General features: G+C 32.8%; 1 protein-coding gene across 7 annotated transcripts in view; it reads left to right on the forward strand.

The window, feature by feature from the left end:
* Positions 1-27,977, forward strand: part of PCLO (piccolo presynaptic cytomatrix protein) — a 404,883-nt gene that overhangs the window by 169,583 nt on the left and 207,323 nt on the right. For all 7 annotated transcript variants that reach the window (XM_055283384.2, XM_055283385.2, XM_055283386.2 and 4 more), the window contains exon 4: positions 26,951-27,688. In XM_055283384.2, coding sequence (XP_055139359.1) covers positions 26,951-27,688 — 738 coding nt within the window. The remainder of the gene's footprint in view (positions 1-26,950; positions 27,689-27,977) is intronic.

Here is a 27,977-nt window from a genome sequence, read left to right on the forward strand (position 1 = left end):
ATAATATATACAGATTAAACTACTAATAAGTGGCAGAACCAGAATTCAAATTCAGGGCTTTTTTTAAAAAAATGCCAAAGCCTTACTGTATTCCATATCTGCTCGTGATTATGAAACGAAACATGTCAGCTTGGTTCCTTGTGTTGCAGATTCATAGCAATGAAGATCCTGTAATTAAAAATGTCTTTGTAGACAAAGGCAGATCTTTCACTTTTTTATATTCTATGGAAATATATTGCATTTATTATATCTCTATATAAATTTTGTTTTTGAGTAAGACATACGAAAAAATTTAGTCAATATAAGAAATTTTATATTGAGATATTAAGTTGCATTGAATATATAGAATTATAAAGGTACAATCTAGAGGAAGGGGGAAAAACTACATATTTTCAATAATATGTGGTTAGAGTTTCAGCTTGGGTAGGAAGATCAAATACAATGTTCAGTGACTCTAAACATGTGGCTCTGACTGTGCCATGTATATATAGAGACAATATTGAGCACATATTGATTACCAAATGTGTTAACTTTAGATATATTTAATCATTTAAGTGGCCCTCAAACACATTTGACATGGATGCATTGATTACCCGATGATTCTTGTCCTATTTCGGAAAACATCTGAAATTACTTTAAAACAATTCCTTGGTGAATGTACTTTAAAAGAGTAGCAGTAATACAAATGTCAGTAATCTGTGGGAATTCACAAAAAGTAAGGCATCTTTTTTTTTTTTTTTTTTTTTTTTTTTTTACTGTAAGTTCTGGGATACATGTACAGGACGTGCAGGTTTGTTACATAGGTATACGTGTGCCATGGTGGTTTGCTGCACCTATGAACCCATCATCTAGGTTTTAAGCCCTGCGTGCATTAGATATTTGTCCTAATGCTCTCCTTCCCCTTATCCCACACCCACCAACAGGCCCTGGTGTGTGATGTTCACCGCATGTTCTCACTCATAAGTGGGAGTTGAACTATGAGGCATCAATTTTTATTGAAGTCTTGTAACCAGGCTTGTCCGTCTAGTATGATGACTTTAAAATCCAAGATAGATAGGATGTTCCATTATTACAACACACTATAATAAACCATTTGAACAACTTTTGGTCATCATCTCATCTTAAATAATGACTGTTTTGTTTGACATTAACTGTGGAGAGCAGCAGGCACAGAGAAAGTAGTCATTTGTCTTCTTTCCCCTCCAGAGATGAGTCTTTATGATCTTTGAGGTAGACAAGGACGATGAACCTACATCTTTCTTTGTAGTAGTCTGTGGAACAAAGACCACAGATACTAGGACACATAGCTCCAATGGTGTGGGACTGAGGTAATCAATCAGTTTACCATTGTTAGTCACTCAGGCAAATGGAAACAACAAGAAACTTCTTTTTAGTAATAATTATCATTCTGTTTATGAAAAGGTGTTCATACAATGATTGTATTGAGATGAAGATGCAAAATCTTTCTTAAAATATGTTTTTTTGACATAGGCAAAAGAAGATGTCTGAGTCCCTGAAACTTACAGTGGTATGTCTCTTGAGCCACTAATAGACTGTCATGTGATATGCAGTTTTCAAAAGTTTACAGGATAGTGCCATAAAATAGTTTAAAGTACCTATAGGAATATATAAGAAGCCTGACATTATTGCCCTATGAAACTAAGCAGGTGTTGGTACTGAGAATATTTTGTATTTGCATTATGAAGTATTGCCCCTGGGAAGGGAGGCTAGTTGTTCCATGGCAACATGACTATGGTGCCACACAGTTTATTGATAATCTGTTTTCAAAATGAGCAGTATCTCCTTTGAATATGGCCAAAATATACTACAAAAGTTTAATTAAAATCACTTTATGATCCCACAGTGTTTAGAATTTACATATACTTCCCATTCTAGTGAATATCTTTGAAAGCTCTTTAAAAAGTTGCAATATAAATTTTATTTAAATATATTGTTATCTCAGCATTAAGGTAGTTATGAGCAAAGACTTTCATTTATAGGGTTCATGAAAGTAAAAAAAGGAATAGTGGCCCCAAGATGTGAATAAATTGCCAGTCAGTAAGTATTCATGGTATTAAATTTTAAATGACCGCTTATAACATCAATGTTTCATGACTTTATTTATTTATTTAGAGATGGAGTCTCCCTCTGTTGCCTAGGCTGGAGTGCAGTGGCGCGACAAGATATTAATGTTATATGATAAACGTATATAAAATCAACATAAAAGGCATATGATTTCAATGATGTGGTAACAATACAGATAGATAGATAGATAGATAGATAGATAGATAGATAGATAGATAGATAGACAAATAAATACTATAAATAGACACATAAAGATGCAGAGATATACAGTTAGCTGGGGGAAAAGGCCACAGCTAATTGACACTTTATCCCCATTGGATAGAAAGAATTCTTAGAACATTATTGTTTATGGTTATTTTTATGAATAACATTCTTGTTCATCAACGTTTATTGAATAATTAAATAGAACAACAAATGACTACTTTTTACTGAACTTGAGTATATATTACTTCTGGTCTATTAGCTAATTCTAAAATTAGTAAGTAAGAAATAAATGAATATCAATTTTGAAAAAGAAACAACTCATGCTTTGTTTGATAGTTTGCTTTATTGTTATGGATATGTATGACATTGGGGATGATCTTATTTGCCTATTTTACCATGATGTTTTTCTAATAATGTTTTCCTAGTTTATATGCTATATTAATTATATCAGTGCTTCATGATGTTTCTCAGAGAACATAGTCATATTTAAGTATCTCTGGTGAGATAGCATATATAATCAGTCATAACACCAACTATGCAAACAGCTCATACATTATTATACAAAATAAAGTCTTTGTTAAAGACATGGTAGAGGACATAAGTTTTTCTATTTGTAGTAGTTACGGATATCTGTCAACAATCTTGGATGGGCAAATGACAAGTTCTACTTAATTATTTGTCTGTAACCAAACTCAAGTTCTATTTTAAGTCCCATGCATTATCTCAATAAAATCTTAATCTGAACCAATTTAGAATCCTCCTAAGATAGGTCCCGCTATGTACAAGATCCAGTGGGTATATAAAAGGTGAGAGTACAGGGTGGTAATTAATTACCTGTCTGGTAATTAAATTGTGTCTATAAGATAAATATTGAAAAATCCATCTTGTCCTTGGTCTTAGTCCACACATTTTAGTAAGCCATCTGTTTTCCTGTTTCTATGGTTTAGTTAGTTTAGGAGGCCATAAAGGGGGCACAGAAATGTTTCTGTTGCTTTGATGTCATTCTTGGGTATGTAAAACTCTACTTGATCCGCAATGGTCTTGTATACCTACACAGTGAATTCACTGACTCTCTGGGTCTTGCTCTCAACTCCTACAACCTCTCTGGGGAGGGTATCTTCATGGCTACCTATTGAGGCATTTTCTTAGAAAGTCTAACTTAGGGTCCCCTTCCCCCTTAATTTCACTATTCTCCCATAAACTTCCTTCAGTCTCTCATTACTTGATCCTAGGAAATATTTTTCTACTAAAGAGGAAATTCTTTACTCTTAAGTTTTAATATTTTCCAGTCTGAGGTACTCCCTATGTGATGCTACAGACAATCAAAACATAATCTCCTTAATGGTTTGAGGTTTGGGGAAAGAAGAATTTGAGAGACTACCAGATTACCAAATCTTTGGACCATAGCATAACTCTTCCTCATGACACTCAACACAGAATAAGCTGTCTGATAGAAATAAAGGGAAAGGAGAAGGGAAATTTCACAAGAGAAATATATCAGTTGATATTTCAAAAATAGCATCTCACTGTCTACAGAGATTATATATCTGGTAACTTTATAAATGTTTTACCTAAAATAACTTCTGGTATTAGTAGGTGTAAGATCATATTATGAGAATAAACACATTTAATTTTTATTTATTTACAATTACATGTGAAAAATAAATATCTCAATTAAAAATTATTTTTTCTTTTATTGAGAATGCCATATTTTTATTTGAATAAGTTATATTCAGATGAACATATTCAAATATATTAATTTGAATCAATTATATACTTTTAAGGAATTAGAAGCAATTCATGATTATTATAATTTTCAAGTTCTCTATTTTAAAACAGATTTTGATTATAACATTTTCTTTTCTTTCTCCAAAGAGTTAATAAAATGGTAGAACCTTTCTTAACTAGAAGTAATTTATCAAGAAATTCGGTGTTTTCTTTTTTAGTTCTAGTACTTCATTAGATTGCTTTTGCCCCAAATGATTTTGTCTTTTCTGTAATTAAGAAAAAACAACTATTGCCTTTCACCAGACAGCAGTTAACAATAATCTCAAGTTTTACATTTTTTTCCTTTAGAAAGATCTACATGTGGTTTAGAAATTCTGCTCCTTGGCCAAGCACAGTGGCTCATGTCTGTAATCCCACCACTTTAGGAGGCCAAGGCAGGCGGATCACCTGAGGTCAGGAGTTCGAGACCCAGCCTGACCAACACAGAGAAGCCCCATCTCTACAAAAAATACAAAAAAATTAGCTGGGCATGATGGTGCATGCCCGTAATCCCAGCTACTCAGGAGGCTGAGGCAGGAGAATCCCTTGAACCTGGAAGGCAGAGGTTGCGGTGAGCCGAGATCGTGCCACTGCACTCCAGCCTGGGCAACAAGAGCGAAACTCTGTCTCAAAGGAAAAAAAAAAGAAGTTCTGCTCCTTGAGAAGTAAATGTTCTGAAAAGAAAACCCTGACTCAATCAAATGAGTGTTACAAATAGATTTGTGATGGCCCTAGAAACATAATTTAAGAGCTGTGGTAGTGAAAACAGGAAATACCTTACATGTATCATAATTGAAGAATGGTTAAATATTTTCATGTTTTAATATAATATTACTATATTCAATGATACAAGCAAAGATATTTTAAAAAATAATACTGATTGTACTTATGTTATAAGGATAAATGGAAGTAGCAAAAACAATTATTTAGGTACTAAATGAACATATAATTCCCCTGGCATAGATGATTGATAGAGTGAATGAGTATTATATGATCTCAACTCTATTAAAATATTTATAGAAAAATAGATTGGAATAATATGTAATAAATGATAAGTTTATGTCTGATTATTTTTTCTTCTTTCTTCCACTAAGTTTTCAATTATTATTTTCTATCTTTAAAATATCAGCTGGGTCCAGCCATGGGGTCTCACACCTGTAAGCACCGTGGGAGGCCAAGGTGAAAGGATGGCTTGAGTCAGGAGTTTAAGAACAGTCTGGACAATACAGTGAGCCCTCATCTCTGCTAAAATTTTTTAAAAAAGAACGATAAATTAGCTGGTCATGATGGTAAATGCCTGTAGTCCCATCTACTTCAGAAGCTGAGGTGGGAGGATCACTAGATTAAGAGATCAAAATAACCTAAATTTTACATAAACTATTTAATAGTATAGAAAAAAGTATGTAAATAGTATATCCATACTCATTCATTTTGTTTAGTTATAATAATCTAATCAGTTTAACTTAGGTGTTTGATAATATGCTGTCTCCATGTTTTTAAACACTGTTCACAGTGTTAGCTACCATTAGCATGTAAGATATGATTGATTTTACCTTAATTTTACTTATTTTTCCCCCTTTCACTCTTGTTCTGTGTTAACTAAGAACAATTATATTTGTAAATGGGGAAGAACTAAGAACATGGGGAAAATAAGATAGTTAATATTTTCTACTTTTAATTTCATATTTAAGCATAAACCTATACGGATTGTTGGTTGGAACTGATAAATTTACTTAATGCAAAACATATTTATGCAAAGTTCTTTGAATTAGGATTTTTTTCTCTGAAATTCTAGTGTATTATGAAGCCTGTTTTTAGATCTAGTTTTATCTGTATGTTTGGCTACATAACTTAGTACTATTTAAAATTGCACTTTAGGAGTCTACTGCCTGATGCCAAGGTATTACCAGATTATCCAGAGTTCTGTTCAATAAGTGCAATTATATCTTCACATACTTATTCTTGGCATACAATAGACTTTATAATATAAAGCAAATAGATCAACCCTAAATTATTTGTTTATTTCTTCTGCATGCACACAGTACTACCCCATTTCTATCTGACATACTATTGACAATTGTTTTGGTAAACATTATGTATGCATTACTTTACTTAAGTCTCCCAGAACTCATGTGATAAGTCTCTTGTCTCCATTTTAGAAACTGAGAGGATTTTTTTCTAAAAATCAAGTAACTAGAATCAATAAATATGAAGATTTTATTTTATGTCATATCTATGTCACAGTATTAACTACTTTGACATAATGTTATTTGTAAAATCCAGCTCAAATGTTGGTATCCTCAGATTTCCATCTGTTGAAATTGATAGTTTAAACAGGTACACAAATTACATGCATTATATGTTTCTACCATCTACCATGATTCATTTAGGTGTAAAATATGTTTAATCTGAAGAAATGGCATATGCTTCCCTTTATAATAGTTTGCCTGTTTTGGTTTGAAAGATATCTGTTTAATAGAGATTGTAAGAATGATTATTTTACTATTAAAGTCTTGCTCTGTCCTTGCAAATTTTCATTTGCCTCTATGAAATATCACAGGCTCATTTAATGGAATGAGACTCATTTCTAGATGTAATAAAATTCCTGGGTCATCAATAATTATATTGCAATAATTTGATATAATATCCCATATCATTCCCTAAATTCTGTGTTTGTAAAGAATTATTCATTTTGAATTTGAAAATTATGAATTTCCTTCATCAGTCTATCCCCATTTTAGACATAAACTCAACTTTTAATTAAATGTGCTTTAAATTTTATTTGTAAAATGTTTATATTTAACTCCTTTGAATGAATTTATTCAGCATCTTGTGCATCTGTATAAATGAACAATGCCAGAATTACATCTGCTCTTAATACTAATAATACAAAGTGAAAAAGAGGTAAATATAAAAATGAAGTTATTTTAAATGAATAATTTAAATATAAAAGTTAAGAGAATCCCTCTTCTAGGTGTCAGTGAACCCCCTTAATACTCAAATATAGTTCAGTCTCTAAGGAATACAAATTGGTTTTCTATTTTAGAGCAAGCGTATTTGGACTTACAAAAAAATCCTATTTTGTTCATTAAAAGAGAACATATTTCTAATTTGTTTTGGTGCATATTTAAAAAATCTGTTTGGGAAGAAAGCTGTTACAAATCATGTATGAATGAGGCCATCTGCAAAAATATGCATATAATGATCATAACTTACTAAAACAGGTTTAAAAACAAAAGCAACCTATAATCTATTTTATGTTTCCAATGATCCTTTTGTAATTATTGGAGAATTCTTACGTTTTTTCTCATTCATCCTTCTTGAATGTAGTCATAACCTCATTCATGACTTTCTAAGTAACTATAAGAAAAATTTAATCTCATCAAATGATTTGCCCTAAATTATAAGGTATTAGTAATCATGATATAAAAAGGTATGTGAGAAATAAGAAAAAATTTGATTTAACATTTATTGGATATATTTTCTCTTTTAAAGTTAACACTAAAATGAATATTTGTTTCTAAAATTAATAGATTTATTCAGATTTACGAAAATGTAAAAAGTATGCATGAGACTAGACAATAATATTATCTCTAATTTTAATTACCTGGTTGAAATGCAGAGTGATTTCTAATTACATGTTGTGGACATACTGTGAGATATTTTTAATAAGTAAAAAGTCTCGACTTTCTACCCTTACACATTCTTAAAACAAAAGACATTTGTATTTTATTTTTCCTATTTGATCTATAATATTTTTACTCCTTAGGAATATGTGCAGCTTTGGATTCATGCCAATTTAATGCCACATGCATTGCGAATTTTGACTCATTATTTACTTAAAATGCTTTATGAATCGTAGTAGACATCACAGAAAGCAAGTAGAAAACGACACAGCCTTGTCTATTCAGCATATGCCCTTGTTCAGCTAATCAGCATTCATAAGATAATATAAAAAATATCAGTCCTAACCCCACTTTGGCTAAATATTAAAACATATGGCTCTCCAATTAATTGGCTGCATGGAATAACTGCACTCCAGGTGCCTGTCACAGAATATTCCTGAATCAGCCTCAGGTCAAATTTTTCTAAAGCTTGGCCAAAATAAATACCAGGCAGTTTGCTTGAAGGATGTTCAGTCCATTCATTGTTTTGATCCTCTTAAATGTACTCTGTGACTAAAACAGAACATTGGAGAGCCTATATACTATTATCTTGTCTGCCCTACCTCTGTGCCATTATAATTGCTTTTCATGGATTGAGCTTTGGCACTATACCATCAGCCTTTATTGAGGACATTTTCAGAAACATGGCCATGTATCAGGTCAGTAGGTGCTCTCCCTGAGGATCTATTTCTAGTTTCATACCAACATTAGTTTGGCTAACTAGTTTCAGTCAGTTATTATAAGAAAAAATTCCAGTTTAGGAATGATTGGGGGATAAAATGGAAATAGTAATTGTAATATTATTTCAATTTTATCAGTAGAAACTATTTTAAGTTTCGTTCTTGATTTTATGCAGTACTCTAAGAATATTTCTAATTTGACATACATTGCCTACTCAAGGATAGTTTTCAAATCAAAATATAATCAGTGTTATCATTTAAAATAATATTCATTCAAATAACTAGGTTCCTAGCTCAACTTTAGAAGTAGCAAGAAGCAGGCATAGGCCTTAATAAAAGACAAGTTTTCCCAGGGATAGACAAATAACTGTGTTATATTACACCCAAATTAAGAGAAAAATAGGCCTAAATGTTAGCTAAGTAAGCAAAGGATTTAGCAGAAAGCTGTGAAAAACAAATAAACAAAATAACAAAACAGGCAAGTTTAAGGTCATAGTACTGAAGCTTGTCACGTGGTGAATGATGCGCTTTTGTTCCTCAAGTTTGTTACAATAATGACAGTGTCTCTGGAGTTATGCTCAAGATGTCTATTCTTAGGCCCTTGACCGCAGTGCTTATTTTTCCCCCTTTTAAAATGAATCTCTGCCTTCCGTAACACACACACACAGATACCACATTTGAAATAAACTAAGGTGAATAGACAGTTTTGACAATACCATAAGAGAATTAAAGTCTGTTTTGCAATAATTCAAAATAATAATTGTCAATGAGAGGTAATGATTGAATAATTAAAACAAGTATGTTCCCTGGAATCTTAATATTTGAGAAGGGTACCATAAAAGTAAGTAACTCTTGGAAAGTGAAAGAAAATTTTTCACAATAAGAGTCAACCTTTGAAATGACTTCATTAGTGTAAGTATTGAGATTAATTTTTTCACATAACTAAATTGTCTGTATTTGTTATAACGATAGTTAGATATTATGATTATAGATGAAAAATTATTCTAAAAAGCAACATTTTTTTCTCCTAGCTAGGATTTGAATCTAACAACATTTTCTTTAATATAGTTAAGTCCCAACAGAATGTCAAATGAAGCTGAATTCAGCTCTTTCTCAAGGTGTCAGTTTTTCTAATTTATTTTGCTACTAACTGCCAGAATATATTCATGATTTAAGGTAGCTCTATTCAGTCTAGGATGATAACATCTTCACTTGTTCTTAGAATTGCTGCAGTGAGATTATCCTGACTTTCACACAGAATGTAAAAGAACATATAACTCAAATACATTTGGAAAAAATGATTCTTTTGAAATAAGCATTGATTATGTCCTTAGAAATACTGTTTTCTTCTTTCATTTTTCTGTCTTGTCCAAGACTTTGTTCCCACCTGCTAACGTGATGATACATTTTATAAACTCATGTTTTAAATAACTATATAATATATACATATATAAATATAAATAAATGTAAAAACTTACCATTTTGGCTAATTATAAAATATAATTTTAGCTAGATCTGTAATATTTTTGCTAAGGCCATTTATATATATTCAACATGGCACATGGATACATATGTAACAAACCTGCACATTGTGCACATGTACCCTAAAACTTAAAGTATAATAATAATAGAAAAACATATATAACATTCCTTTTCCCAAATTTCTAATTCTTAACAAAGTAAATAGAATGTACAATAAGAATTTTAATAAATTAAACATTAGCTATAATATTGTTTACTATGAAGTATATTTTATTAAATAAAGCCAGAGGGAACATATATATTTTTTAAAACTCTACACATTGGTTAATTGTTGTAGAAAGATAGTTTTGCAAAACTGGATAGAGTGCTAATTATAAGTATAGGTTAAACCAAAAAAATTAAAAAGTAGTTTTAGGATTGATTGCCTTAAAACTTAACAATACAAAATGAATATAAAATGATATTTTGATTAATAAATTATATATTTCTAAAAGGCAATTTTTTGTACTCCATGTGAATAAAGAGTAATTGTAAACCCACTTAAGATCATGTTTTAAAAATATAAATAAAAGCAATTTTAAAATATCTTAAATTTATAGACTGCTTTACAGTTTACCAGGTAACTTTTACCTCATTATTTTTCATAATACATCAGTGTATTAGAGTAGATGTTAATTTAATTTTCCCAATCACAGGTGAGAAAATTAAAATATAGATAAAAACTTTATGTAAAATAAAATTACATTTAAAATTCTGTTATTTCATTAACATTTTATATCTGAGCACCTCACTATGGGAGCATAAAGATTAATTGTAAATCCTAACCCTGTGACAATGCAGACAGTAAATATTCTGAATTTCATAGATTGTACCAGAATATCAGTAATATCAAATTATATTAAATTATGACCAAAATGTTACTCATATATTAGGCAATATTAATTTTACCATAAAAGTAATGCATGTCTTAATGCTAAATAGCCAGTCTACCTTAATAATTATTCAATATACATTTATATTTGACATTTAAATCTAAATGTAAAATTTGTGTTTGCTTTTTAATAAAAAAATGAATAAAGTTTTAATATCTAAAGATCTGTTTTTTATCTTGAATCACAAAATAAAGAGACTATTCTAGGAGATGAGGGAGAGCAAAGGCTCACTTACTGAGCCTTCTCTGATGTTTCAGTCATGACCCTCCTCTGTGCACATTTTCCTGTGGTTATATTATAATAAATACCCTGTCAAACTTGCCTTCAGTTAAGCATGCTCTGCTTTGACTGGTCAGCACTAATTCTTCCTGGATCAACTCAGTTGTTACTTCTTCTGAAAAGCCTTCCCTGAGTCTCATCCCCCACTCTATATGAGTTGGATCTTCATTGAGTTTGCAGAGCATTTTCTGCTAACTTTTATTATAAATATAGTGAGACAATTCATATTTTCTTTTTCTCTGCTAGGCCTTGGGGTTGCTGTGATAAGCAACCATGCTTCTAATCTCTATTAACGTAACCCAATACAGTATCTGGTGAAAATATGTGGAATAACAAATTAATTGAATGAATTATACAGTGTGATATTTCAGTAGCTTCTTCAGGAATAAAGATTCCTGCAGTAGTTTCTACATATGCATTAACATACAGAGCATACAGAACATTCTCATGGCTTCCTTACTTTCAGTCAATGTTTCCATTTTAAAAACCGGAGAAGAAAGATAGGTATAAGTATTAAGCCACATTCTACAATAACTAGTCCATATGGTCTGACTATTTAATATTCTATTAGGAAAAAAAATGACACCTACAAATAAACTTCTACTTCAGAATCCAGTGCTTTTCAAGGCAATATTCTAACATGAAGCTTGAGTTTAATTCTAGGCCTTCTTTTCATTTACGTGCTTAGATGCTTATTCTTATTACGTAAAGATGAAGCAACGTAATATCCATCATAACTCCTTTTTTTAAGTATAGGCACGTACCTAAATTACAAGTAAAACAATTGTTACAGCCAATTGTGCAGACTACCTGAGAAAAATCGAAACAATTATTGCAAAGGTGACAGAAACAAAATGAAGGATTAAGAAAGAAATATTCATATTTAGAGTACTCAGTTCCATTATAGAAATAGACATCTGCCAACCTTTTTGACATATGTCACTTAGTCTCATTACTATATTTGGTGATATTGCCTGTCACTTTCTTGAAATTCTGATCTTTCTTCACTCAAATTTACTAAAAACTACTGGTTTTCCTTACACTTTTTGAATGATCCTGTTTAATATGCTTTGCTGATCTCTTATTGAATGAAGCTACTCTTCAAGATCTGCCTGCTGTTCTCTTCTTTTGCATATAATCTCTGGGTAATTCTACCTCTAACTCTGGCCTAAGTACCCTCTGTATTCTTTAAGATATGAATCTTTTTTTTTTATGGTCAGGTGAATTTATTATTATATGTCCCTCCTACCCCCAGAATAGTACCCTATAGTTTATGAAGTATGTTCATAATGAAGTTATCTGTTGCATATACTCTTTTTTAACACAATTATTTATTATGATTCAGTGGAGAAATATTATTTTTTATTATACTTTAAGTTCTTGGGTACATGTGCAAAACATGCAGTTTTGTTACATAGGTCTTTAACTATATACTCATCTCTGAGATCTGCTTACTAGCTTTGGCTATTGAGCAGAATATTACTTTTTATTTTCTATGTTTGAATTTCTTCATCTGTGTAATGAACATAATTATAGAAGCTCCTGGGATTGTTGTGAGGATTCAATAAGATAAGCATATCTACAGGGTCCTGATGCTCAACATATTCTAGCCTTCCCCGCCGAACCTGTTCCTCCTCTATTTGTAAATCACCGTGTTCTCTATAAATTAGGACATTTTTTTCTTGGCAATGTCAGTTCCCTCATTCAGTTCTGCTGCTGCCATAGTCACATCTATACAAGCTTGTAACCTCCACAGTGCATCTGTCATTCCTTCAGGATAAACTTGTCCTCTTCAAATGCAAGTAGCCTAGGGAGGAAGTTCCATGCTAAATGGAAACCAGCTATGTGTTAAAAATGGGAATTCTATTTTAAATTCTATTTTTCAGCCAAGCCCACTGAGCATAATGAAAGGCTTGGAAAGCATTGTCAATTTTCTTTAGGGTACATTTCTTTATCATATTCTTTCCAAGATGACAGGCTCAATCATGCCACTTTCTAACTCAAAAATCTTTATTTGACTCAGCTGAACATTTCAGGCAGTGAGACTCCAGCTGACTTCCCCCATGGAGCAATTTTATCTCATATGTTCCAGGAGCTTCAGAGCACCACGTATTCCCGGTGACACCACTCCTGCAATGGTGCTGACAGCAATATGAACAGGTGTGAAAATAAAGCATTCCACATGTTTCTGTCAAGACTTTCCTCTTTCTCTCTCTCAGCTCCACCTCTTCTCCCCTGACTCATTCCAGGCCTCACATCCTCACTTTTCAGGAAACACTGAGCAGGTGTGAGGATGTGGGGAGAGGGAGAGTCTAGGTAATGAGGGTTGATTGGGATGTCTCAGGTATCTTGAGGTGACTGAGGCAAACAGAATGGACTGTGTTCTAGGGTTAGTCCCAGTGATCTTTCTAGAGAATGATAGTTGTAAGGATGTGAGGCTTGGGACCTGGTTGTTAGGATCCATCAGTAAATATCTCTTGTTCTTTAGCATTTAAAGAAATTAATTGAACTTAGTCCCTTTATTCAAAGTTGGGTTTATGAGAACTAGTATTCACTTTTGGTTGTTATGTGTCCATTAAACTATACTGTGGTTTTAGAATTACTAATGGTAACGTATTTGCTGCCTAACATGCAGTATTTTTGCCAGCGTGACTTTCCATATTATCCAGTTTCCCTTTCTCAGTTCCAAGTCACTACTTCCTATCCTTACTGGCTAAGACTGGAGACAAACAACACATGTGAAAGTTAAATCTATTTAAAATATCTCTATTTTCTCAGATTCCTTCAATGGCCATGAGTCTTCAGCCTTATATGGCTGTATCTACCAGTTTGCTGATAGAAACAAAATGCCTGCAAATATGCCGAGCAAAAGATTGGATTCTGAATGTTTAGAATGTATAATACATATTTTTGGCATACTGTTAGGTACCAGGTAGCAAAGCAAATATGAAATATTTTATTTATGCATCAAAAAACTACTTTAAATCTCTTACTGCTGCTCTGAATTTACATGTTGATGTATGTTTGTATAGCTGTATTTACAATATTCTTCTAACTGAAGAATCATTAAATAAAATGCATCCATCTGGTTGGTTAATATGTCATCAATAAAAATCATGTTTTCAAATTTAATGACATTAGAAAATTCAATATAATTTTCCATGATAGTTTCAAATTTTTCAAATTTTTACCATGAACAGGCAGTACTTCTAGATTATTTATTTATATGTCTTTGAAGAAACACAAATCAATTTCAGCCTCAATATATGAGACTTAGGATTCTGAAGTCTATAAACAGTTACAGGAAAAGGAATAACTTCTATAAATGACTAGCTTTAAAACAGATGCCAACAATCATGCCTTAACTGAAGAGCTAAGTCCTTCTTAAATATTGACTTAAAATTGGACTTTTTTCTATCCCTGACAACTTCAGCCTAAATTCTATAACTGATATTTATCTTCTGCATTTGAATTATACGTTGTTTTCATTCTCCACCTAGCTTTTTACTTGTTTCTATTATCCTAGACCAAGAAAGATACTCATTTTGTGGGGTGTGTGTGTGTGTGTGTTTGTGTGTGTGTGTGTGTGTTTCTTGTTCCTGGAGCTTTGGTTCATTTTTCTTTGCTTTCCAAATCCAGCTGGTCTGCCACAGCTCATAATAAATTTCACTTTATTAAGGTTTCCCTAGTGACTTCAAACAATTAGTTGCTCTATTGCTGATTCTGATTTGATCATTCTTACCTTAATTGCATTATTTGACTAAATGAGGATGTAGACATGAATATGTATGTATATGTTGTATATTCATGCATATAATACATATGAATATATATTCATTGTATTTTTGCTAGTTCCTATATAATTATTTTGATTCTTCTAAGAGCAAAAATTATATATAGCACTTAGAACAATAGGAATATCATAGAAATTGTGTAATAATTATCTTATAAATGGATTTAAACAACTTCAAAGTCTCACAAAGATTTCTTAATACTGATCACCCATTGGATGTCAAACAGAACAGGAGAATTTTTTAAAATGGACTATCCAAATTTTTATCAATTGTATCTTCCTGTTTGAATATTTAATAATCATATTCCCTTTTTTAACACTTAGCCTCATGTTAATTGAGCAATCTGTAATTGCCCAGATTGTAGGATCTTTACTACATTTTTTTTAAATTTAAAACTTTCCTGGTGAAGAGAGTATACATTGGTGGCTCATAACCTGAGTTTCATAGAGAGGTTTTTGGGGTATCTCTCTAATATTAAAAAAAGACAGGTGAGTCATGAACTCTCATTTCTCATAATACCTATTTCTAGCTATGGTCTTATATAATTATGTTTAATTATGTTTATCTATTATTAGCAATATTTGCAAATGGTACTAAAACTTTAGGAAATACTTTGATTTTAAAAGATATATATGAAAAATGATACTCTGCAACTCTGACTCCAAAATCACAGGGAAACAAAAGAGTAAGGTATCCAAACACATAGGCCAAAAGTAATCTCCCTAGTGTCATAATGACAAACATAATACTTAGGACAGTAGTTAACTCAAAGGAGGATATAAAGGAATGTAATGATCATATTTCATTTCTTTAATTGGATCAATGGCTCATGGGTGTTCATTTTAAAGTTATTCTTTGTGCCCCACAGTTGTTTAATAGATGAATTTTGGGCCAGGTGTTGTGGCTCATGCCTGTAATCCCAACACTTTGAGAGGCCAAGGGGGGGCAGATCACCTGAGTTCAGGAACTTGAGACCAGCCTGGCCAACATAGTGAAACCCCGACTCTACTGAAAATACAAAAAATTAGCTGGGTGTGGTGGTGGGCACCTGTAATTCCAACTACTCAGGAGGCTGAGGCAGGAGAATCGCTTGAACCTGGGTGGTGGAGGTTGCATGAGTCGAGGTCGCACCATTGCACCCCAGCCTGGGCAACAAGAGCAAAACTCCATCTCCAAACAAAAAAAAAAAAAAAAAAAAAAGGATGAATTTTGTACCCAGGCAATGTTTACTGAAAAAACACAAAAAGAAAAAAAAAAAGCACAGAACTATTCATATATTGTTCAGAAATATACAAAAGTAAATAATATAAAGAAGTGTATACTATTAAAACCATATCAAGGAACAAAGATCTAACAAAACAAAATTAAAATAGTGGTTATTCTTGGAGGATATATAATAGGATGTTATTGAAAACAGGACCTGGTTATATCAAACCAATGTATTAGATAATATTGGCACTGTTCTGTTTCTTAAGTGAATACTGGGTGAGTTGATATTTACTTCCTTTAAAACTTTTTTTGAATTTTTATTTTATATCTAATTTACAAATAATAATTTTAGTCCAAGTGTGGTGGCTCATATCTGTAATCCCAGAACTTTGGGAGGCGAATGCAGGAAGATGGCTTGAGCCCAAAAGTTTGAGACCAGGCAACATAGCGAGATCCTATCTCTATAAAAATGATAAAAATGTTTGAAAAAGAAAAAATAAACAATTATAATTGTATATGTTTATGTGGTACAATATGATGTTTCAATAGATGTGAACATTGTGGAATGATCAAATCAGGCTAATTAACATACCAGTCACCTGATGTGTCACAAATTATGTTGATGACTGAAATAGCTCACCATATTTTTTTTAAAAAAACTAAACCTTTGAAGTGACTATTTATGCATGTTACACTGACTGAAACAGTTCTTATTTCTCTTGAATTCCAGTAAAATGCACTTTCTTGGCCATGCAAGTTAATATCCAAAATAGTTTGTTAGAATTACTTTGCACACACACCAACCATCATGGATAAAATGGTAAAAAATTATCATCCCTTGAATAACAAGTTGACTCAGCCTGACTGTATCACTTAGATTTTAATCAGAAAAGCAGAATGATTAGGAAGTTTAAAATATATATAATAAGAGATTTGGTATAGAGATTTGTTCATACACAGTTGTGAAAGCTGGTTAAGTGATTGCTGAAGATTGCCGGAGCTAAAGTCTGAAGGACAGGCAGAGGAAGGAAAGAAGAATTTAAAGTAGGGGAGAGGATGGACAAGCTGGAACTCATGAGGACAGGTCAGAATGCCTGTCCCTTCTCACTGAACTCCAAGCTAAATGCCTATGGACAAGCTGAAGGAGAATCTAGAGGAAAATAGATTAGCTGCATTCCTGCTTCCTATCCCAAGCCAAACAATCATTGACAACATGGGTAACCTTTAACAGCACCTGGTGACCCTGCTCAGATTCTCTGGGTATACAAAACACAGTATGGCTACTGCTTTGCTTCTACTACCTTCCAAATCCCATACAAAATATTTCCTGTGATAAAATGTATTAGACAGTTTCACACTGCTATGAAGAACTGCCTGAGGCTGTGTAATTTATAAAGCAAAGAAGTTTAATTGACTCGCAGTTCCGTATGCCTGGGAATGCCTCAGGAAACTTACAGTCATGGCAGAAGGCAAAGGAGAATTTAGTACCTTCTTCACAAGGTGGCAGGAGAGAGAAAGTGCAGGGGAAACTGCCACTTTTAAACTATCAGGTCTCATGAGAACTTCCTCATTATCACTAGAACAGCATGGGGGAAACTGCCCCCATAATCTAATCACTTCCCACCAAGTCCCTCCCTCCACACGTGGGGATTACATTTTACGATGAGATTTGGTGCGGACACAGAGCCAAACAATATTCTACACCATAATGGGAAACATTTAGGGCAAATGATTCTGGGAAACATAGTTCAACCTAGACAATGTTTACACCTTGCAGAATCGATATACTGATTCTTCCCTGCAAGAAGAGCTTCCAGTACTGCACTGTGTTCTACCACATCACAGGAGGGCTTAACACCTAACCAATCTCTCCCACCACCTGTATCCATTCCGCATTATCCAGACAGTCTAGTGCGACCCACCCTCTATGCATTTCAGACTCCCTAGTCTGTGAAATTATTCTGTCTTTAAATATTATATCCACAATGAGGCTTAAATTTATAAGTGAGGGGATTGATTTTTATCTTGTAACATGTTCTACAAATTTCATTTGGCTGCAGTGTGTTTTAAATGATCTGTCTTCCAAATGCGTATTTCTTTGTAATCTTAACAAACATAAAATTTCCCTATGATGAAGTGCTTTAGATCTTTTAAATAAATTTTGTTTTAAAATTCAATTTTTCATTGCTTGTAGTGCTGACTAGTGACTTAGACTTAAGTCTAAGTTTTTTTGCTTTGATGTAATTATTCACACATGCAAAATCAATATACAGATCTTATAATAAAGATATACCCACTGGGTGCAGTGGCTCACGCCTGTAATCTCAGCACTTTGGGACGCCGAGGCAGCCAGATCACGAGGTCAGGAGATTGAGACCATTTTGGCTAATACAGTGAAACCCCGCCTCTACTAAAAATACAAAAATTAGCCGGGTGTAGTGGCGGGCACCTATAGTCCCAGCTACTCCAGAGGCTGAGGCAAGAGAATGGCGTGAACCCATGAGGTGGAGCTTGCAATGAGCCAAGATTGCACCACTGCACTCCAGCCTGGGCAACAGAGCAAGACTCTGTCTCTAAAAAAAAAATAAAAAATAAAAGATATACCAAAAATATACCTCTATAAGAGCAGAGGGATGAGAACTGATTACATTTTAAAAATTAACTTGACACACATACAACATAAATGATATATTTTTAAAACTATTGATGATTTTTATACCACACTTAGAATACATAAATAGCTATCAGCCTAAAACTTAGTACACTAGAAAAATTAATCACAAAATAATGCTATCAACCCATAGATAAGCCTTTCTTCTAAGTCTTATATTTTTGCTAAAGTTAGCTAAAACCAGTGCATTAAGTTGTATGATTACCCGTAAGTTTAGTGCATCATTGGTTACCAGTGAGAAATCAGCTGTGCCTTTGGAGTTGTCCTTCGTACACACACTGGTAGATGATCAGTTAATCTAATAACTCTGATTAAACTCAGATCAAGTAGACTACTTGGTTGAGAATCACACAGTGGCGTGATCTCAACTCACTGCCACCTCCAACTCCTGGGTTCAAATGATTCTCCTGCCTCAACCTCCTAAGTAGCTGAGATTACAGGTGCCCATCACTGCACCTGGCTAATTTTGTACTTTTAGTAGAAATGGGGTTTCACCATGTTGGCCAGGCTGGTCTCGAACTCCTGACCTCAAGAGATCTACCCACCTCGGTCTCCCAAAGTGCTATGATTACAGATGTGAGCCACTGCACCCAGCCATATATATCTTGTAAAAGAAAACTAAGCATATGATTTTCTTCAGATCTGTTAAAATTGTGTTAATGTAATAATTCACAGGTATTTAAATTAGAGCAAGTTTTCATTTATGTGTTATTTATGTAATAGTATTGAAAACATCGAAAATTCAGAGATTGTTAGTTTCAGAAAAAAATATATGAATTATGATGAGAAAGCAACCAGAATCATTGTTCTGGTTTAGTCAAAATTAACACAAAAAGAGTATCAATCAAGAGTATGAAATCATATTCTAAACACAGTTTTAATATCTGGTTGTAATATACATAATTTTAGTTGGCATGTTGCTATTTATGGAAATATCTGTTAATGTATTTTACATTATACAGAAACCTACATTGCAATTTTTTTTTTTTTAATCTGCCTTCTGCTGAATGCAAGTTTCTAATGAGGGAAACAAAGAAACTTCATTTGTTATACGGAAGCGTGAGGTCTTGCAGAAATAAGCATGCAGATAAGAGATGGATAGGGACATGACCACTAATCAACTTAGACCTAGGAATGATAACTCTACTACAAGTTTCTAACAGTACCTGTATTCTGTTAGGTGTATTATTAATTTATATTCTTCAATTCAGCAATTCAACTGGAAATTAGTATTTTATGTTGACTATTTTTATTTCTCAACACTGTATTCATATATGTATTTATGTTCTAATATAATTTGATATAATCTTATGTCTATATATGAGGAAGAACCTCAATCATTCAATTATGTATTTTGAACATGAATTATTCTGGTGTCAGTGGTTTTAAAAGAAACAAAATATGAACGAAGCTGCACAGCCTCAGTAAAAGAATATAATGATAAAAGGACCTGACACACATTTCATTTATTTCTTGAAGGGACGGAGTAAGCATAGAAGTATCACAAATACATCATTATGTATACTTATAAACTGCAGTCTCGGGAATGATTATAGATTTCTAATGTCCTGATCTTGTAGTCTGAACAATTGATTGTGTAGTCTGGAAAAAGAATGTGTCAACTGTGAATTCAATCCTTCTCCCTTTTATAGATGTCATAAAGGGAATGAATTTATAACTTAAAAAACCAGTTATCAGAATGTCACATTGAATTGTAAGAATGCGTGGATCTTGAGTTGAATAGAACACCATATTGCCGAGATTGTAAATAACATTGATAAAAATGACAAGTTACGGGTAACATTGCTCCCCAATTGGTGTATTTGTCAATGAGTAAAAAGGTGAATTCTGAGCAGTTTATTAGAGTAATTATTTCTCTTTTTAAATTATACCCTGAAAGATAAGCAAATAAATAGATAAATGAAAACCAGTGTAAAATTTGTGTTGACTCAAAAGGTTCATAGTGGGCAGGGAACTCGATGTTATAGTACCAATCTCCTTGATTGCTTGGATTTCTTTACAGAATTTTGAGACATGACCTACCCAGTCTTTGACTACATACTTCTATGGGTGGAAATGATATAAGCTTCCTAATCACTTCACTTGATCTTTAATGAAATTTAATTTTAAGGTAGTGTTTGGAAGATTTCTTCAACACAAATGTGAATGTTCATGTAGGTTTTGTGACCACCATTTCCTTACCATTTTAAGTCTAAAAGCAAACTTTCAACCTGCTGCAGGTCTTACTATTATGCTTTGGAAAAGATCCTTAGAAAAATAAATAGGTAGCCCTGAAGTTCTGAGATTCTCCTTAATGGTATTGTTGCTATAGTTACAGCTGAAATGTAATATAAAGCAAATTGCTTATTGATGGAAAAATGCTGAGTGGCACAGTAGCATCTCTTCTCTGGATTTTTATTGCCTTCATTTTCTACTTTCCTTCTTAAGATGAATGGGTTTTTTGAACATTGTTTTGTTTTGAACAAGCTCTCGTGAATTGATGTTAAAATAAATGTGTTTTATTAACATGTACTAGCTGACAATTGAATAAATTTGAGTATTTTGTGATCAGTGTGGTGTTATTTTATATATTCTGTGTCTCAGAATGTTTCCTACTTAGAGATGAATTTTGATACCCTGATTATTAATGTTATAGCACTGAATAAACAGTGATTGGCCGCATAATTTGGAGGCCTCTGAGTTTGTTTATATTTAATGATAACATAGATGAAACATAAACTTTTATTGTTTTATACCATTAGAGGATACTTATAATAGCATATTCAAAATATATTTAAAAATCACCGGAAGAAAAACGGAAGTAGTCTTAAAGCATCCACAAGGATGATTAGCATGTTTTTTTAAAAGCCTCCTTAAGCATCTATATTTTGTATTTTTTTATGTAGTAAACTCAGTAATACAACAGAGATGTTCTCAGTACATACATATATATGGTTGGTGCAAAAGTAATTGTGGCTTTTTCCATTACTTTTTCCATTAAAAGTAATAAACAAATTTGTATCGGAGAAATCTTGCAAACAGCACCTTAAAATGAAATTTTATTATATATATCTATACGATATCATATATCATATCATATATATTATATATTATATCGTATATAACATGATATATATCGTATAGATAGATATATATCTATACACATATAGAATGAAACTTTATTATATATATCTATTATTTGATATAATAGACCACCAGCAGTTTTATGTGTGTATATACAGATGTACATACACACACACACATACACACACACATAAAACTGCTGGTTATCTTACTATATTTATAAGAAGATATTTCAAAGATAAGACTATAACTCATTTGATACTTAAACTTAAGGTGAAATATGAATAATCATGTGTATCACAATTCTAGCTGTTACAGGAAGAGTTAATGCTATATCTGGCTAAATCTTTTCAGCTAGTAAAAGTCCTACGTGGCATTGATACACTGAGTTGTTACGTAAGTGAAATAATTTTGTTTAATTGATTTCCAGGTTGCTACTGGACCAGAAACAATATGAAAATGTCATGGTGTGGCTGTTTAGGAACTAAGAATATAGATAACGTCTTTTGGAACTATAAATACAATATTTCGTAATCAAATTCCTGAATACAGTGATACAAAAATCTTTGGATTATTTTTGTTAAAGAATGAAAAAAAATTGTGACCTACAGATGTTTAGGTTATAGAGTATTTCCAAAATTTTGGGAGAAGCAAATTTTTCTGGTCAGTTTGTTTATAATTGATGATGATATGATAATGATGATGACCCATATTGTCCAAAATAAACTTTCTTAGAAATTTACTGTTATTTCTTTTTACTCACTGTGAAAAACCTGATCAATTTTTCTTTTCTCATTTCCTCTTTGTATTTTACCTAGATTCTGCATTTTCCTCCAATGATACTCCTATGCTCCCTCTTAATAAACAAAATTTGAATTTATATATCTAAAGAAATATAAAATTTGTGGTGTTATTGTAGGGCTTTGTTCCCTTTCAACTCTTTATTGAGGTTATAACTTCCTCTGCTTGCTGAATTTGTTGACATTTTATTTTCGGTTCTAGGGCTGCAGAAAAGAGAAGAGACACATATGAGACCAGCAGTTTAGCATTTCTAATTGTTGAAAAAATACTCTTTTGTGGCTTATAATTTATCAAATACCTTATGTTTCACACTAAATTCCTCAGATAATCTTGTATTCATTCCATCCTTTCCATTTCCTCTAATGGTTTCTTTATGCCTCTAGATTTAATTTTTACCAACATAGGTAGGTAACCACATTCTGCCGGACTGATCTTAAAGAAGCAGATTGTACTCCTTTACAGAAACCTTCACTGGATTCCAGTTTCTTCTACAAAATGTCTAGTTATGGCAATAAGTGCCATTTATTTGGGAATAATTGCCACCTAAGAGAGAATCTCAACGTGCCTCTTCAACCTTATCTTCCATTACCTTCTTACAGCTAAACAACATGTTTATTGTTTAATTTTTATCTAGATTTGGTCAAATCTAGTGTTTTTAATCATTGCCTTTTTGCAGGCATGTGTTATATGATTTTTGCTGTGCCTAATCTCTTAATGATTGCATTTCAATGTGAATGAAATAAGGCCTTAGCCTGATGTTGTATTTACATTTTGACTGATTGCTATCAAATCTGAATAGACATTTTCATTTCATATTTCTATTACGTCAAATAGTGACAAGACATATTTTTGGGAAAATGGATTTATTTCACATTCGCAATATATTAACATAACTATTTTAAGGCCAAACCTTCTTGGAAAATATCTAACTAGAAGTGGTTTCTCTCTCTTCTGCATTGCAACACAATATCTCCGTCTCTTTGTTTTTACTGCATATTTAACTTATTTTCACTCATGCTTTATTTCTTCTACTTGAATGTTGGTTCCTTGATGCATATACACTTTCCAATCAATAGATATAAACCAAATAGATACATACAGAATAAATATATGAATGAATTATTTTTTCATTATTTGACGTAATAGAAATATCAGCTCCAAATTAATTTTGGTGACAATTAGAGTGTAAGTTCAAAAGAATTAGGCTGGCTGCTTTCTTTCATTCACAATGAAAATTAGTCATGCACCCAAGAGACTGGGTATAGCAACATTATGTTAAAAATAATTGCAAAATAGCAATTATTTAAAATGCTAGGTTTAACTGAACATGGATGGCAATTTAAGCAAAATATTAATTAGAAATAGCCAATGAGGCTCTCAGGATAAGATCTTTTATCTCTCAGATTTACACTATTGCCTTCTGTTTGCATTACAAACCTTAGTCGTTTAGTAGTGGTTATCACCACTGTATAGGTTTACCAAGCATTACTTTAAATTGGGACAATGAAATATTTTATGTGACAAAATAGATTACATAGATGATACCTTTTATCCTCATACCTAAATTTCTAATTTTTGGAAAATAATGAGTATACTACCTTGAAATTATTGCTATGTTTTATTTTCTCAACACATTTTTCTTGTGCCAAAAGCCATGTACCATTGTGGCCTCATATGCTGTAAAGTAGCAAGAGATGGCAATTTTGTAAGAATAATTTGTCCCTGTCCCAAAAACTCAGATAGAATAGTCACACTTTTTTAAATGACAAAAATTTCCAATGGCATGAAACATGTATTTCTGGTATATTAAAATTTTCTAACTTATTTATATTATAACATGGCCTATGGAGATGCTTAATACACACCAGTATTTCGTTTTTAGAATCCATGTGGCAAATCAGCACAGTAATGCAGCTATTCGTATCTGTTTTTGTGTTTTAAAAAGTCAGGCTCTGTGGCCAGGTGCGGTGGCTCACGCCTGTAATCCCAGCACTTTGGGAGGCCAAGACGGGTGGATCACGAGGTCAGGAGATCTAGACCATCCTGGGTAACATGGTGAAACCCCATCTCCACCAAAAATACAAAAAATAGCTGGGTGTGGTGGCGTGTACCTGTAATCCCAGCTCCTCAGGAGGCTGAGGTAGGAGAATGGCTTGAACCCGGGTGGCAGAGATTGCAGTGAGCTGAGATCAAGCCACTGCACTCCAGCCTGGTGACAAAGCGAGACTCCATCTCAAAAAAAAAAAAAAAAAAAAAAGAAGTCAGGCTCTGAATGAAAATCTCTTAAGATGTGGCTCAACCAAGTAATTGTTTTTAAAACCATGTTATAGATTAAGATTGATTTTCTGTAGATATTATGGAAGTTCTTCCTTTAGGGACTGTTCAACACAAGAGCTAGAACTTTTAGCATTTGACATAATGAATCAAATTTTCTTTCTAATGACTTTTATATAAAGACATTAATTAAAGAAGGCACACAATTCAATTCAGAGCTCCTTAGACATGAAATTAACAAGAGAATTGATATTGAGTGATTATATACACAAAAAGCAAATGAATCCATGTATATCTTAATATTTTATTGGCAGCATTTTACCACCTTTACAGAATTGACTTTTCTCTTTACTCTTTTAGATCAGCAAATAAGAATCATAATGGCTTACAGATTGCAAAATAATCATAGTTATTAAGCAACATTGTTAGTTTCTAAAGTAATTGGAACCTGAAGTAAGAAATGAAACTTAGATATCTGATAGTATTCTAGAGCAATAAGTGATTTTTTTATCTAAAGACTTTAAGATAAGCAACTAGAAAGAGTGAGCCAGCATGAAAAGCAATTTGAAATTGAACTTCTCAGAGCACAACGTAATGATTGAAATCAATATTATTTGTATGACACTCTAACCCTGTGCCTTACAGAATGGGTACACATTCAATGGTAACAATTAGAACTACATACACAGCCTTTACTTTTTAACATTAGAATAGATATAATGTAAGAAAAAATGCAACACACATCAATCAGGGAGGAATTCTTTAATACTATTATTCTAACGTAATTTGTCTCCTAGGTGATCATTTGTTCTGTACTCTTATCAGAGAGTAGTTTTTAGTATTTAGTTTGCAAAAATTCTTAACCAGTTTATCAAAAAGGCAGGTCCTCCTGTTTCCTCTCCCAGGATTCTGCTAAAATGGTTTTGGTGTAGTTCCTAGGAATTTGTATGTCTAAAGACCCTATCAGTTGATTTAGTGCAGGTGACCATGGCTTAGACACTGAAGAGCAGCAATATAAGAAAATGTTTGGCCAAGCGCTGTAGCTCACGTCTCTAATCCCAGCATTTTGGGAGGCCAAGGTGGGCGGATCGCCTGAGGTCAGCAGTTCAAGACCAGCCTGACCAACATGGAGAAACCCCATCTCTACTAAAAATAAAAAATTAGCCGGGCGTGGGTGGCGCATGCCTGAATCCCAGGTACCCAGGAGGCTAAGGCAGGAGAATCGCTTGAACCCGGGAGGCGGAGGTTCGGAGGTTGCAGTGAGCCGAGATCGCACCATTGCACCCCAGCCTGGGCAAAAAAAAAAAAAAAAAAAGTAGAAAGAAAATGTTTTAGTCAGCAAATCAGAACACTCAGGGAAAAAGATACCAAATAATTGAGGCTTGGAGTGCTTCTTGTTCAATTGCATGAGGAAATGTGATTAGTATTAAGAATGAAATTATGTTCATAATCTGGAAGCAGATAGAGAATTATGCACAAGTGATTCTTGAAAACTGCCTATACCTATAAAGCTCTACTCTGAAAGGTAGAACTATATTTGGCCCAAGTCAAGAGATAGGAGACAATAGGCTAAATCCCAAAAGAACTTTTGATTAATTGGTTATTATAAAGATAATTATTATGAAATATAATAGTCTTTGAATAAATTTTGGATGAAAATACTAATTTCGAAGAAACCAGGCCTTAAAATAATTTTATTTGGAACAAATGCAGATTTTTTTTCTTCCTGAAAATGAATATTTCTCTGGGTCCACGTTTAATGCAATTATTTCTTTTTCTTTTTCTCATTTAATGAAGATAGTGAATTGCTAGTCTCTAGAAATTCTATACATTTTTACAGTTCAAATAGCCTTTTTGTAATGTTTTAAAAAATTACTATGTCATTGGATTTGGGAAACAGTGACCCACCTTCTCCATGTACAAAAACAGCAGATAGGAATTGCCAAATTTTCACTTTGGTAAAATCACAGAAGCAGATACATTATAATACATTTAATCTGTTCATTGTAATTTTTTTTCACAGATTCAAGAATGGCTTTGTTTAAATTGCCAAACCCAGAGAGCAATATCAGGACAGCTTGGAGACATAGGCAAAATGCCACCTGCACCATCAGAACCCAAAGCATCTCCCATGCCTGTTCCTACAGAATCACCATCTCAGAAAACAGCAGTGCCTCCCCAAGTAAAATTAGTGAAAAAGCAAGAAGAAGAAGTAAAAACAGAAGCTGAAACAGTCATTCTGGAAAAAGTAAAGGAAACACTATCAATGGAAAAAATTCCTCCTATGGTAACCCCAGATCAAAAACAAGAAGAGAGTAAATTAGAGAAAGACAAAGCTTCAGCTCTTCAAGAAAAAAAGCCACTCTCTGAAGAAAAAAAGCTAATCTCTGAAAAAGAAAAGATATGTTCTGAAGAAAAAAAGCCACTATTAGAAGAAAAAAAGCCACTACTAGAAGAAAAAAAGCCAACCCCTGAAGACAAAAAGCTACTCCCAGAGGCAAAAGCATCAGCCCCAGAAGAACAAAAACATGACTTACTTAAATCTCAAGTACAAATAGCTGAAGAAAAGCTTGAAGGCAGAGTGGCTCCAAAGACAGTGCAAGAAGACAAACAACCACAGACCAAGATGGAAGATTTACTATCTGGCACACCTCAGAGTTTACCTAAAGAAGATGATAAGACAACCAAAACAATAAAAGAACAGTCACAGCCACCACGCACAGCAAAACCTGATCAGGTGGAACCTGGGAAAGAAAAAACAGTAAGTTAAAGTTTACTACTTCTCACACTCTCATGTATGAAATTACTAATTTTTAACCTAAGTATACAAGTTGTGCAATGGTAATTATATAAGTGAAGTTCCTCAAACAATGAATGACATTCTTAAAGAAGTATAACAATTGTTTGACTATAATGAAGAGCTTTGGTCTTTTCACAGCTTTATGAAGTTTACATAAAGCATAAATACAACATTTATTTCCCTGTTTCCTATGCCTATCAAATAATCTATCAAAATCATACGGAGTGATAAAGAAGTTATCCAGTTTTAT

Source organism: Symphalangus syndactylus, chromosome 6 (genome assembly GCF_028878055.3).
Source record: "Symphalangus syndactylus isolate Jambi chromosome 6, NHGRI_mSymSyn1-v2.1_pri, whole genome shotgun sequence".
Classification (NCBI taxonomy): Eukaryota; Metazoa; Chordata; class Mammalia; order Primates; family Hylobatidae; genus Symphalangus; species Symphalangus syndactylus.